Raw genomic sequence first — 12452 nt, forward strand, 5'->3', positions numbered from 1 at the left:
TGCATTTGACCCCTCTAGCTGTGGGCGGGATGGATGCCGGAGATTGCCAGATAGTATCTGCCCTAGCCTGGATCGAATGAATGAAGGGTAGAGCCACTCGGGTGGGTGTCTCCGCCGATAATATATCTATTACTGGGTCCTCCACCTCTGGGACCGCCTCTATGGGAAAGTTGATATTCTGTGCGACCCGCCAGAGGAGGTCCTGATGTGACCTGAGGTCAATGGGAGGTGGTCCCGACGATGATGTCCCCGCTACCGCCTCATCCGGGGAAGAGAAGGAAGAAAGTCCCGGGATGAATGGGTCCTGAAGAGGCTCCTGGTCCTGAGGGACATCGGGAGCTGGGGAAGCCTGGATGTCTGGTGCGGGGGCTGTAGCTTCCTCCGTACCAGCCGGTGGAGGCCTGCTGACCGTTGCTTCTGGCACGCGGTGTTCTGAAGCAACAGAACGAGATGTTACAGCAGGTTCACCTTGGGCCTGGTGATATGCCGAAGGCCTCCAAAAGGGCCACTGTTGTGGTCCATGGTCCAAGCCGTGAGCTCTTTGGGTGACTCTGCTGTGATTATCAGAGTCCCCATAGGAGGCACTGTCCGCATGGGAGGAGACCGATGCATGCCGAGACAGCCTTGGAGGAGCTGAGCCCATTTGGGGAGGGCCTCTGTATCCCGACGATCCATGTACCCCATGCGGCACCGAAGAATGGTACCGGGAGTCGTACTGGTACCAGGAAGGAGATCGGGACCTGCTACCAGCACGGTGCTGGGAGGTCGACCTAAGTCTCGAATCTCTACGTCTCAACCGGCTGCGAGAGGTGCAGTGCCGGGACCTGGATTGGTGCGAGAGTACCGGGTCGGCAAACAGGATCTTGACCGGTGCCGCAAGTACGACCGGTACCTAGATGGATAGCGGTACCGGGACTGCTAGCGGCACCGGGACCGGGATCGATGACAGGACCGTGAACGTCTGCGGGATCTGGACCTTGAGCAACGACGTTTGGTGGCGCCCGGGGAGGGAGGTCTCAGCAGGGCAGGCTTGCCTAATGATTGAGCAGCTGGTGCTGGGGGCTGAGGCGGCCCGGGGTCCGTTAAGGCAATCAACTCCCTTGCCGTAGAGAATGTCTCCAGCATGGAGGGCACGATAAGCTCAACCACGGCGCATGCCGGGGAGCTGATGGGCACCAGACTCAACGGCTCTTGCGAGACCGGAATCAACGGTGCAGCAGTTGACAGTGTCGGGCGGTCTGACTTCGATGCATGCTCCGACTGCGTCGCAGGTGTGGGGGTCGCAGGAGCCTTGCGCTTCTTGCCACGTGGGGAGAGTGAACGGTTCTGGGCAGGAGTTTGGGCCGGTGACGGCTGATGTCGAGGAGCCTTCACGGTGCCAGTGCGCTCCGGTGCGGAGGAGGCACTCGTCCCTGGTGCCGTGGCCGGTGCCGAAGATGGAGGAGTGAGAGCTGCCTCCATCAGGAGCTGCTTGAGGCGAATGTCCCGCTCCTTTTTCGTCCGGGGTTTGAACGCCTTGCAAATGAGGCACTTGTCCGCGAGGTGGGATTCGCCCAAGCTCCTGAGACAGGAGTTGTGAGAATCTCCTGTGGGCATCGGCCTATGACAGGTCGAGCATGGTTTAAAACCCGGCGAACCGAGCATGGGCCCCGGTACTGGGTGAGGGGAAGGGGCTAAGCCCCGATCCCTCTTAACTATCTACACTAACTACTACTAAAACTAATAAAACTCAACTAGAAATATAAAATATTGAACTATATACACAATAACTATGAAAAAACGAGCGAATAGCTAGGGAGGTGGAGGTCAGCTAAGCCGCGCTCCACTGTTCCAACGACCGACATGGGCGGTAAGAAGGAAATGAGGGGCGGATGGGTCGGCAGGGGTATATATCCGGCGCCATAGCGGCGCCACTCCAGGGGGCGCCGAGCCGACCCACCGAGTGTTGCTAGGGTAAAAATCTTCCGACGAACGTGCACGCGGCGCGCACACCTAATTGGAATCGATATGAGCAAGCACTCGAAGAAGAATATTCACAGTCTTTTCTGATAAATAATCTTCCTCTCTGATAAGACTTGCTTTAACTAAAGTGATGTTAGAAGCTGTAACTTGCCCTAAACAGCTGTTATCATTGTACCTTTTGTGTTCAGTATAACTCAGCCTATGGCATCAAGTGTCATGTATGTTTCATCCAGTGTATTAAACCTCTGTTTGGCTACTCACCTTTTTTGGGGGGGAGGGGTAGAGGAGGGAGGAGAGAGGTCTGATTCTTTTTGTTCAATTTCTCTCATAATCTCTAAACTTAAAATCACTTCAATTAAGAAGAATATGAAGGATTCAACAATCCATGTTTATGATGCAGTTTTAATTATATTTAATAAGGAGAACAATGCTAAAGTTTAAATTAAAATTGTTTCCTTGGTCAAAGAGAATAAGCATACAAGATAGAAACTGGCCAACATTACAGAAATGATTGACAGATTTAACAAAACATTGAAAGCAACATTGTAATAAAGCCTTGGTTCATTTTTTTTTAAATGAAACATTGTGTCAGTAGTGCACTGAACTCTTACAAATAACACCATTGATAGGCTTAAATTAAACCCAGGAAACTTTACTTGTGCAGGATTAATTCATTGGATAGAACAAGTTATTCAACAATTAAAAGTACCTTTTGAAAAATAGTTGGCAAAGGAGGTGCAGCATTTAATGAACTAACTCACTGAGCAAACTCCAGGATTGCTGTATTTTTCCCCCATAAATGATATGGCACTTTTGGCAGTGTGATTGGTTATACGTAACATGCTTGAATGATGTCTTTACACATGCAAGATTGTCATGCTGTTTTGTTTTGTTTTTTTAATTCTGTACACAAATAAATCTCAAAAATGTAGGCACGATGTGTTTGAATGCAGATGGCTTCAATGCCACATCAGTTTATGATATACAGCAGAGAGGGCTATTAACATGCTTTTCCTATCTCAAACTAAACACTAGTGGCTGTAACCAATGACACTAGAGTATCCAACTCACTAGTCTCAGTAGCTTTTCAATGGTTCATAGCTGCTAATTGTGCAAAATATTCTAAAGCATCAAAAGTCTACTTGAAATTCTGCAATGTAGCTGGCTTTCACTGTACTGCAAGAGTGACTCATTATTTTAGATTAGTTCCACTTCAGATTGAAGGGGGGGGGGCGAAGAATTTGATGCTCTCTCTAATTTTAATGACAATCATCTTTCATGATGTGCTGTTGTGTTCAGCACTAAGGAAACTTTAAGTATAATTAACCTTTCCTGTGGCAGACTCCTCCTAGGGGCCGGATCCAATCTTTATTAGCTGAAATACAGATGCCACAGTGACAAAGCCTAGCATAAATACCTGGATAGAGAAGAGAGGTTAGATAGATAAGATCATGGCTCTGATTTAAAAAAAAACATATGGATTATTACACTATCTCCCATATAATCATATGTTATCAGCTAGGGCATGTGGGGCTGGTGAACACACTGCATTTGGGGGAACCTAATATTATATCTAATATAATTAATAGAATATCTGATTCATTGCATTTTAATCAAGGGGAATAACAGAAACAGTTAGAAAATAGATTTGCAACAAAAAGTTTAAGGGAAACTTTTAGCAGTGAGGCTTTGAGCTAAACAGGACACAAGATCCCCTGCTTGCACCAGAGTAGATGAAAGGGAAATTCTGCCTGGCCCTTTTTCATGGGAACCATTTGGAGGAGGATATAAAAAGCCTGGCTGAGAGAAGGGCCAGGAACAATTCCAGTCCCTATGCTCAGGAGTATAGGGACTGCTTCCTTCCTGCTCTCCTGGGGTACATGGTACCCTGAAGTGGGCAGACATGAGGCTGGTCTATGGTTCCTCCCCACCATTGTACAACAGCCAGTTGTGGGAGGGGAGTGAGTTGTGCCCCTCAGAGGTGCATAGTAGTACATATGCAACCTCTGCATACCCAAGCGCTCTGGGAAGTCTTACCCTGTGGTGGGCAGCTGCATAACAACCCTTTCTATGGGTTATGACTAAATGGCACAATCTAGCCCAATGTGATTTGTGAACTGGTGCCAGGTTTGCCAGCTCATACCACCACGCTGACATCAGTGGGAGTACTTGCAAGAGTAGGTGCTACTCCCAGCAGTGAGTGAGTTCAGGATCAAGCTCTTGATGAGTTTACTACCCAGACCTAGTCACACATGGGGTAACATTTTAAAGTGCCTAAGTGACTCAGGAGTCTGTCCTGTTTTCAAAAGTGCTTTAGACACTTAGGAGCCTAAGTCTCATTGAAAGCAGATGAGACTTTGGGAGTTTTTTATTTACCATTTCAAAAAATAGGTGACTTAAGTCATGTTCCCAAACAAATGGTCTGATTTTCAAAATTGAAGAGTAGCCAGCAGCTACTCAATGGGAGCTGATGGGTACTGAGCACTTGAAAATTGTCACTTTTTGGGACCCTAAATGTGGATATAGGCGCCTCAGTTTAGGCACCTATTTTTGAAAATTAGAATTATTATTGCAGCACCTGGGATCCCTAGTCATGGACCAGGAACCCATTGTGCTAGGTGCTGTTCAAACAGAGTGAAAAGATGCTTCCTGTAAGAAAAAGATGGTCTAAGTAATCTGAGTTTAGGTAATCCTTATGGAGAACACATAATAATCCATTTTCATGTGATAGTGATAGCCATTAAGTTTTTTTAAGGCAATCAGAATATCAGAATAGGGTATCACCCTAATTAACATTTTAAAAATGTCAGGAAAGGCTTTTTTAGGAGAAGTCTGTAAATTGTGCAAGTGGCTGCTACTGGCATCTAGTACAAGAAGAAAACTGAGCACTCTCCTTGATTGCATCACTCATTGGGGGTTTTACTCTTTGACAGATTTTGGCATTTTATCAAAACGGAGTTAGTAGTAGAAAACCACCCACTATCACACCGCTTGTTAAATACAGAACCTATCCTGAATAAGAATGATCATAGCAAAATTTCTATCTAATTTTGATTGTTAGGGGCTAGATTGTGCCATTTAGACACAGCTCAAGTAAAAGATGGTGCAAAGTACCACCACTCAAGTGGGGGCACCAGCATCCATTCTGTTCTGCACCACTTAGGACTCCCAGGTATAATAACGGGGTTCAGTTTACTACCCTCCACTCCTTCTTGGGACACCATATGTCCATACAGCATAGGGAGGTAGAAGTCCCTGTGTTCCCAGATGGGAATTCAACCTGGCCCTTATGTGGGCAATGCTACCGGGGAAATGATCCCTCACCGACACTGTGCTTGCACTAAAGTCCAGGCATAATCTGTCTCTTAAAGAGCAAATGGAGGATTTTTTTCATGTTGAGCAGTAGTGCAAGATACTTTAATGGGTGAGGCTACACAAATGAGCAGTTGGAAAGCCTGTCTCCTGGCACTTTGGGTAGACATTATTTCTTCCTTAGGCTGACTTAAATTTTCATCCTTGTTTCTAAGCATCCAGGTTCACATTGTTCAAGCCATGTTTTCTACCTCTTCTGAACCCTTTTTTAGCTTCCATTTTGAGTATTAATGCAGTTAAATGAAAGATATCAAAGAACATGGGAGAAGAACAAGGCTATTAAAGAGTGATTGCTACTGTAGAGAGCTGCTTTTGTCAATGGGCCTGATTCTGCACTCCTTTTGTGTTCTAAGCTCCCGCTGCAGTCAAGGGGTGTTTATGTTGTGGAAGAAGTAAAGGATATAAAGGACTGATTCCTCATGTCTGGAACTGATTGTAAGTCCATGAGTATTCTTCCATATTCTGCCCTCATGTTAGTCTGTGTGAGTCTTCAGTGACAACTTGAGCCTTTTGAACACACATCTTACATACAGATGTGCTTAGGAGTCAAGTGCTGCATAGACCTGGTGCTGGCCACTGCATAGCAGCAGATTTTTGCCTCACTCGTCCCCCAGTGTGGACAGTGGCGGTGGGGAGGGGAGGGAATGGAGGTGTAAGGGAATTTTGCTAATTATTTTGTTCCATTTTGCAAGGCCTTTCATGCTTTTGCTTTTTCAGTGATATACTGATGAAATGGCAACATTCACATGGAACACATGCAAGGAGGTGAATTGTCATGTTTTCATTGTGAAGCCATTTTGGCTCAAAAGCAAGGCATTTTTACTGAATATATGAAAAAACAACAGCAAACAGAGCAAATATAGGCCATTGCTGATTTTGTACCTAAAAAGCACAGGCCCAGCTGGTGTAAATTGGCATAGCTCATCATTCCTGCAGTTTTAGTACTTGTGATTATGTCACATCTGTAACCAGAAGGCCACCTCACCTGGTCTACAGAAGAGTTCATGGGTTCTTTGATATCCATTTTAGATACATTGAATAATTGTAAAACTGCATTACCGTAGCCAACTCTTCATTGCACTGCTGAAGAATGATTTCCTATATTATCATAGATTTAGGCTAAATAAATATGTAAAAATTAAAGGCAGCAACTTCAAGACTTCATCCCGCAATCCTTAGATTGAGTGGGCATTTTGCTTGCACAAGAACTTCAGATCAGATCTTTAGTTTGGGCCTGATCATGCAGGATGCATGGAAGTCAACAGGAGTTCTTTGTGTGGCAGCCAGCATTTTAGCTATCACCAGGTATTGGACTGGGGACTTCTAGGACTGAACACATGAGGCTCTGCAGAATGAGCTAAAGAACCAGGCTCTGTGGCTAGGCACTGTGAATCTCTTCCTCTGTGGATCCAACCAGTAGGTTAGAGTGGGAGGTATTGCGGGATCAAGTTCTTTGTTACTGCCACCATGTCAACATGAAACATTCTTAATATTACATTCATATTATTAATTTTTTACAATGCAATTAAAAATAGCTCTTGCCCTAGAGGTTACATGAAGGGAATTATTGGAAGATATTTACAAAAAGATCTTTTTTTAAAAATGATCACATCAATGTTTAACGGTGTTTTCTGGATATTGCTGAAGGAATAATTAACAAAGGATGAACCAGAATCAATAATGCTTCCTACAGTTTGACATTATTAACTGTCTCCATACATGCTTGATAGAGGTTGCGGCAGTCTATGGATTTATTATTTAGACTTAGGGTGTAGAATCCAGCCAGTGAAAATGGCCATTTATTCCAATGGAACAGGAATGCTGGGGGATGGGGGTGGGAGGGTTGTTTTGAAAATTTGTGGTAGAAGCTTAACTCAAGAAATGGTTACAAGGAATACTATCTACAAGATCCACAAATACTTACAATATTCTATATACAGATAGAGATTTATTTATTTAACTGTAAAATCTCCAATCTCATACAGTTCTTTTAAAATTAGAACTGGGGCAAAAACTAATCATTCTAAATCCAAATGTGTCATTAAAAGAAGGAAGAGAGTGATGTGTTTCTGCCCCTGAGAATGGGCTACTCAGAATCAGTCAGTTGAATCAGCACTTTTAGTGCGAAATCCTGGCCTCATTGAAGTCAATAGCTCCAGAATTCCATCCTTAATATTTTATGAAAATGCTCTTTGAGGATGAAAGTCATCCTTGTAGTCATGCCTGTGCAGAGAGCCAGCATATGGCCAATGCACCACATCAATCTCACTTAAGCTTATTGAAGAAAGTAAAAGATCCATCCCTCTGTGCTAAAGTGTTAATGGATAGAACCTCTGCAATAGACGCTCTGCAAAGGGTTGAATTTCACTTCTGCAGAAGAGTTTTGCTGTAAGAAACATTTTGGAATAGCATCATTTTGTTATAAATACAAAACACTAATAACATTTAAAATCAAATCAAGAAGAAACTAAATAGTTAAAAAGATCCCAGATAGTCTTCCAAAAGCAGAATAATCGCTAACAGCCTTCTGTCCCTGAAGCACCATTCTCATTTCGCTAGTGACCAATGTAGAACACAGGGTCTCCCTTTGATTTTTTCTGACGTTTTCTTAAAGTGTCAACATTTGATATGCTGGTATCATAAATATTTTACAGTCTTCACAACTGAGATACTCATTTCCTCAAAGATGCATAAATCTGTATGCAGCTTATTACACTCATCCTGAGTATGTGTTTCAAAACATGCTATAAACATATAACCTGTATTGTAGACTAATAAAATAGTTTCTTTTTTTCCCATATCAGAAATAATTGCATCTTACATTTACAAGTTTTTTTCAAAATGTACAGTTGGAGGGAGGGATTTTCTACCTGTAACTAAGTAATGGATAAAATTAATTTAAGGCTTTTTACATAGGTACATGAGTATATTATTACATGGAAAAATTAACTATTGCTAAATGAAGAGAGAATTTACTATGGAAGAACTGTGTTAGTCATCTAGTTTAACTGGATTTATATAATTGATTTCCGGTTTAAATTAAAACTAACAATTGTGCAGTAACATACTATATAAAAACTTGTTCTTTGTTTACCAAACACCACCCACCATCATTGCAAAAGTATTCAAGATGAAGAGTACCTTGTGCTGCAAATAGCCCCACTGATTTCATGTAGGCTCCATGAGGAGCAAGATAACAAGGTACTAAGTGAGAGTAAGGTTGGCAGAATCTGTCCCTTAGGATAAAGCATTTCTTCTGACATCTTTTAGCCAGTTGCAATGAAGGGCCAGATTTTGGAACCCTTATATATCTTAGTAAGCAGTTACTCATGTGAGTAGTCTATTAGCTTCATTTGGGATTACTGATGCAAGTGCTCACCAATGTAACAATTCCAAAATTTGACCCCTACGTTTTAAAGTGCAAATGTAATTAGAAAAATGACTTTGTAAAAATGTCAATGTCCATGTCACATCTGCTTCCTATAAACATATAGAATATCTGCTTACTTGTATGAGAAAAGTTATTACAGTACTACTTTTCATGTAGCTCTGCAGAGTTAACACAGCAATGGGAGTGTGAGCTGGATGCTATTCTGGCTCATGCATCACAAATGATAAACTGAGCTCCATCTGAGTTATCTTTAACACTAGTGTTCATATACAAGTTAGAAAGGAAAGCTTGAATGTCAAGTCCCAAGTTGAGTTTTCAGGGCTAGAAGTCTGTATAAACAATGTTGTGAAGTAAGCAAATTTGGTGCCACCTCCTGCATTCCCTGAGCACTCAAAATTCCCATTGACTTTGATGGGCATTTCTCACATACACAGACACAGACACACACACAGCAATTCCATATTCAGACCCTTGGAAGAAATGGAGGGTGCAAGTTTAATAGAGTCATTTTCAAAGTAGAACTATGTTTTAAGGATGGTTGCTTATAGTTAAATTAATTTTATAGATACCACTGAGACAAATTTGTCCTGTTTAAATCCATGGAGTAATAAAAGGAATGAATTTGGCCCTGATTCTTTAGCTATTTCTCTTGGGTCATCATTAAGTGTTTCTCTCTTTCACCATCCTATAGAAAATGGTTATGTCTCACCAAGATCTTTGTCCACTTAGTTTTCATCAAAGCAGTACTATATGCCAGTTAGGCTCCTGTGCTTCAGAGCACATTAGAAATACCAGGAAAATATGGAAGAAGCTTGGAAAATCTTCGGATTTGTCACTTTGCCATACAGTTTTGACTTTAGATAGATTTTATGGCAGGCAATGAAAAGCATTACAGTGAGTTCATTCTTTGAAATTTCTCTCTAAAAATAGGGTCCTCTGTTTAATGTGTTTTAGTGACTCCATATCCAATTTGCTTAGTGGACAAGTTTTTAAATATTTTTCCTAATGGTCAGCACAGTAAACCCAATGAAAGCTTATGCTCAAATAAATTTGTTAGTCTTGTGGATACAGACTAACATGGCTGCTACTCTGACACCAACTTGGAGTGTGAAAGTCAAATTGAGTTCCTTCCTTCTTACTCAGCATCATTACTGTAGTAATAAAGATGATGCAAGCTAAATTATACAGGCCATAGTGGGGTGTGCAGGTGTAACCCATGTTGTAATTTGGCCTGCATGATTGCTGTTAGTGGAGAAGGAAAGAACCCAGCTTGAATTTCAGAGCTGAAAGCTGAGTTTGCAGAGCTGACCAAAAAATCTTCCCTTTTATCTTGCAAATTGTGCAGAGTTGACCTGGAGTCACACTAAAAGACCACAGACGTGGAACCTCATACTGATATTTTTAGAGCAGCACCCCTCTTGAAGCCAGCAACCGCACCTGCTCGGTGTACAGGAAACGTTTAAATATCTAAGGGGAGGTTTTCTCAAAACTGTTCGGTATTGGCCAAATGCTGCTCGCACTGAAGTCAGTAGGAGTCAATGAAGTAAATGAGCGTTTCACCACAGACTTCAATGGGAGCAGAGCTAGGCCAATGCTGAGCACTTTTGAAAAGTGACACTGTTAGTGACTCCCCTTCATTTTACCTGATTCTGTTTGGAATTCATTGTTCCATATAGTTTTTGGAGCCTACAACTCCCAAATGGACTATATATACTATATATAAAATTAAGAAGGCAGCATTTATACTATACATTTTATATCTATTATTTCTGTACAGTTATTATGTGTCTATTGCCCTTCAGTATACACACAACTCCACCTAGTACTCATGGGAATTCTGAGCACATAGAAGAAGAAGAAGAATCCTCAAAGTAATATAAATGTGTAAACAATTGTCCAGTTACATTGTATCATCTGAAGGAAAAAAAGAGAAACAATATATACAGAAGACAAATAGAATAAATAAACTGAGATGGATAAATATGAAAATCCCTGTCAAGAAAGGCATTAGTGTTAAAATTCTCTTGTAGGACAAAAGGACAAAATTCTCCTCTTCAGTACACAAGCAAAACTTGTTTCCCTACCAGTACATACACAGAAATGCCAAGTTTGACACACAGAGGGAAAGCAAAGTATCTACATCAATCTCCATGTACATATGACAGGAAAAAAATGTCCTCAGCCTTAACTATTATACCTTTAAGCAAATGAATTCATTATATTTTCTAAGAGCCAAATCCTGACCTGGGATAACTGCATGACTCCCATTGAAGTCAATGAGTGCCTCACCCACATTTTGAGGGCAGGATTAGTCTCTCAGAAATAAAGTAGCTGGCATTCATGTTCTACTTTAATTCTGAAGCTGATTTCAAATTGGTATCTTGTATAAAATATGAATTTAGAGGAGCAGTGTGTTTTATCAAGACAAAAGGATTCCAGTCACTCTATGCCATTCAAATTGAAAGCACAGAAAAGTAAGCAAGAATGAATGTAATCTTATAACTACATCATTGGAGTTCTCAGTGACACTTCTTTGCATTCACCATAGGACATTTACAAGGTATCAGTTTTGATTTGGTCATTGTTGTTTAAAGCAGGAGAAGGCTTGCTCTTCTGACCTTCAGTCCCCCCTTTGGATGTGTCCTGAAAGAAAAGCCTTGGCATCCACAGTGACATTAGGATTCGTTTATATTCTTTCCGAAAATTCTGGTTAAGAAGTCCGTATATTATTGCGTTAAGGCAACTGTTGAAGTAGGCCATGAAATAGCTTACAACGAACAACCACTCAGGAATTTTTGGTGCCATTTCCAAAGGATTGATAGCTACAGCTAATCCAATGAAGTTTAGTGGTGCCCAACAAAAGGCAAAGATCACGAAAACCACGAACATTGTGAGAAAGTTTCTGAAGTCACTCGGCTTCAGTCTTGGTTTTATTTCTGATTTGACTCGTCTTCTTACTTGAATCACTAAGATCCAAATCCGAAAGTAGCAGAAGCTCACAATAGTGATAGGTACTATGAAATGAATTATGACAACAGCGATGGTGTAATAGGAGCTAGCAGTCTGAACAAATGTGCATGAATAGATGCGCGGATCATACTCTAAAGAGCCAACGAAAAAATTTGGCACGGTTGCAACAACTGTTAACACCCAAATTAGGCAGACGTATAGCATTGTGTTCCACCAGGTATACACTTTGTCATAAGCAAAGCTATGGCATATGTAACAGTATCTGTTTATTGCAATTGCAGCAATGTTGAAGATGGAGCCTATCACACTTAGTCCCATCACAAAGCCGCTCAGTTTACAGTGCATTTCGCCCAAGGACCATCCATTGTGGAAAATGGCTAAGAGCACCAGTGGATATGGATACAAGGCCACCACCAGGTCTGCCAAAGCCAGGCTAACCACAAATGCATTACCTACGGAAGAAGAAAAGAGAGGCAAATAAATATACTCGTATTTATGAAAGAAAAGAAAATAGTTTCAGACATTTGTAACACGAACGTGTTCAAGGTACCAGCAAGACTCAGCTATTTCAATAGCAACCTGTCTGTACATGAGATCTAGCTCTGTCATACGGAACAAGCTATCACATAAATGTCAGCTGCTGCTGCTGAGCAGCTGCTGAGCAGCTGCTGAGTGGCTTATAGCTATTAGTGACTGCTCTTAGGCCTGTGGGCCTTTCCACAGTAAATACCCTACCGCCAGCATCACTTTACTATTC

At 41.8% G+C, this 12452-nt stretch overlaps 1 protein-coding gene across 1 annotated transcript; it reads right to left on the reverse strand.

Moving 5' to 3' along the window:
- Positions 1-10527: 10527 nt before the first annotated feature.
- On the reverse strand, positions 10528-12177 carry LOC123349592 (melatonin receptor type 1B-like). Its single transcript, XM_044987791.1, has one exon. It carries the CDS (start codon positions 12038-12040, stop codon positions 11279-11281), a length of 762 nt encoding a protein of 253 aa, XP_044843726.1. The 5' UTR covers positions 12041-12177; the 3' UTR covers positions 10528-11278.
- Positions 12178-12452: the final 275 nt, after the last annotated feature.

The sequence above is a fragment of the Mauremys mutica genome, chromosome 1, assembly GCF_020497125.1.
Source record: "Mauremys mutica isolate MM-2020 ecotype Southern chromosome 1, ASM2049712v1, whole genome shotgun sequence".
NCBI lineage: Eukaryota > Metazoa > Chordata > Testudines > Geoemydidae > Mauremys > Mauremys mutica.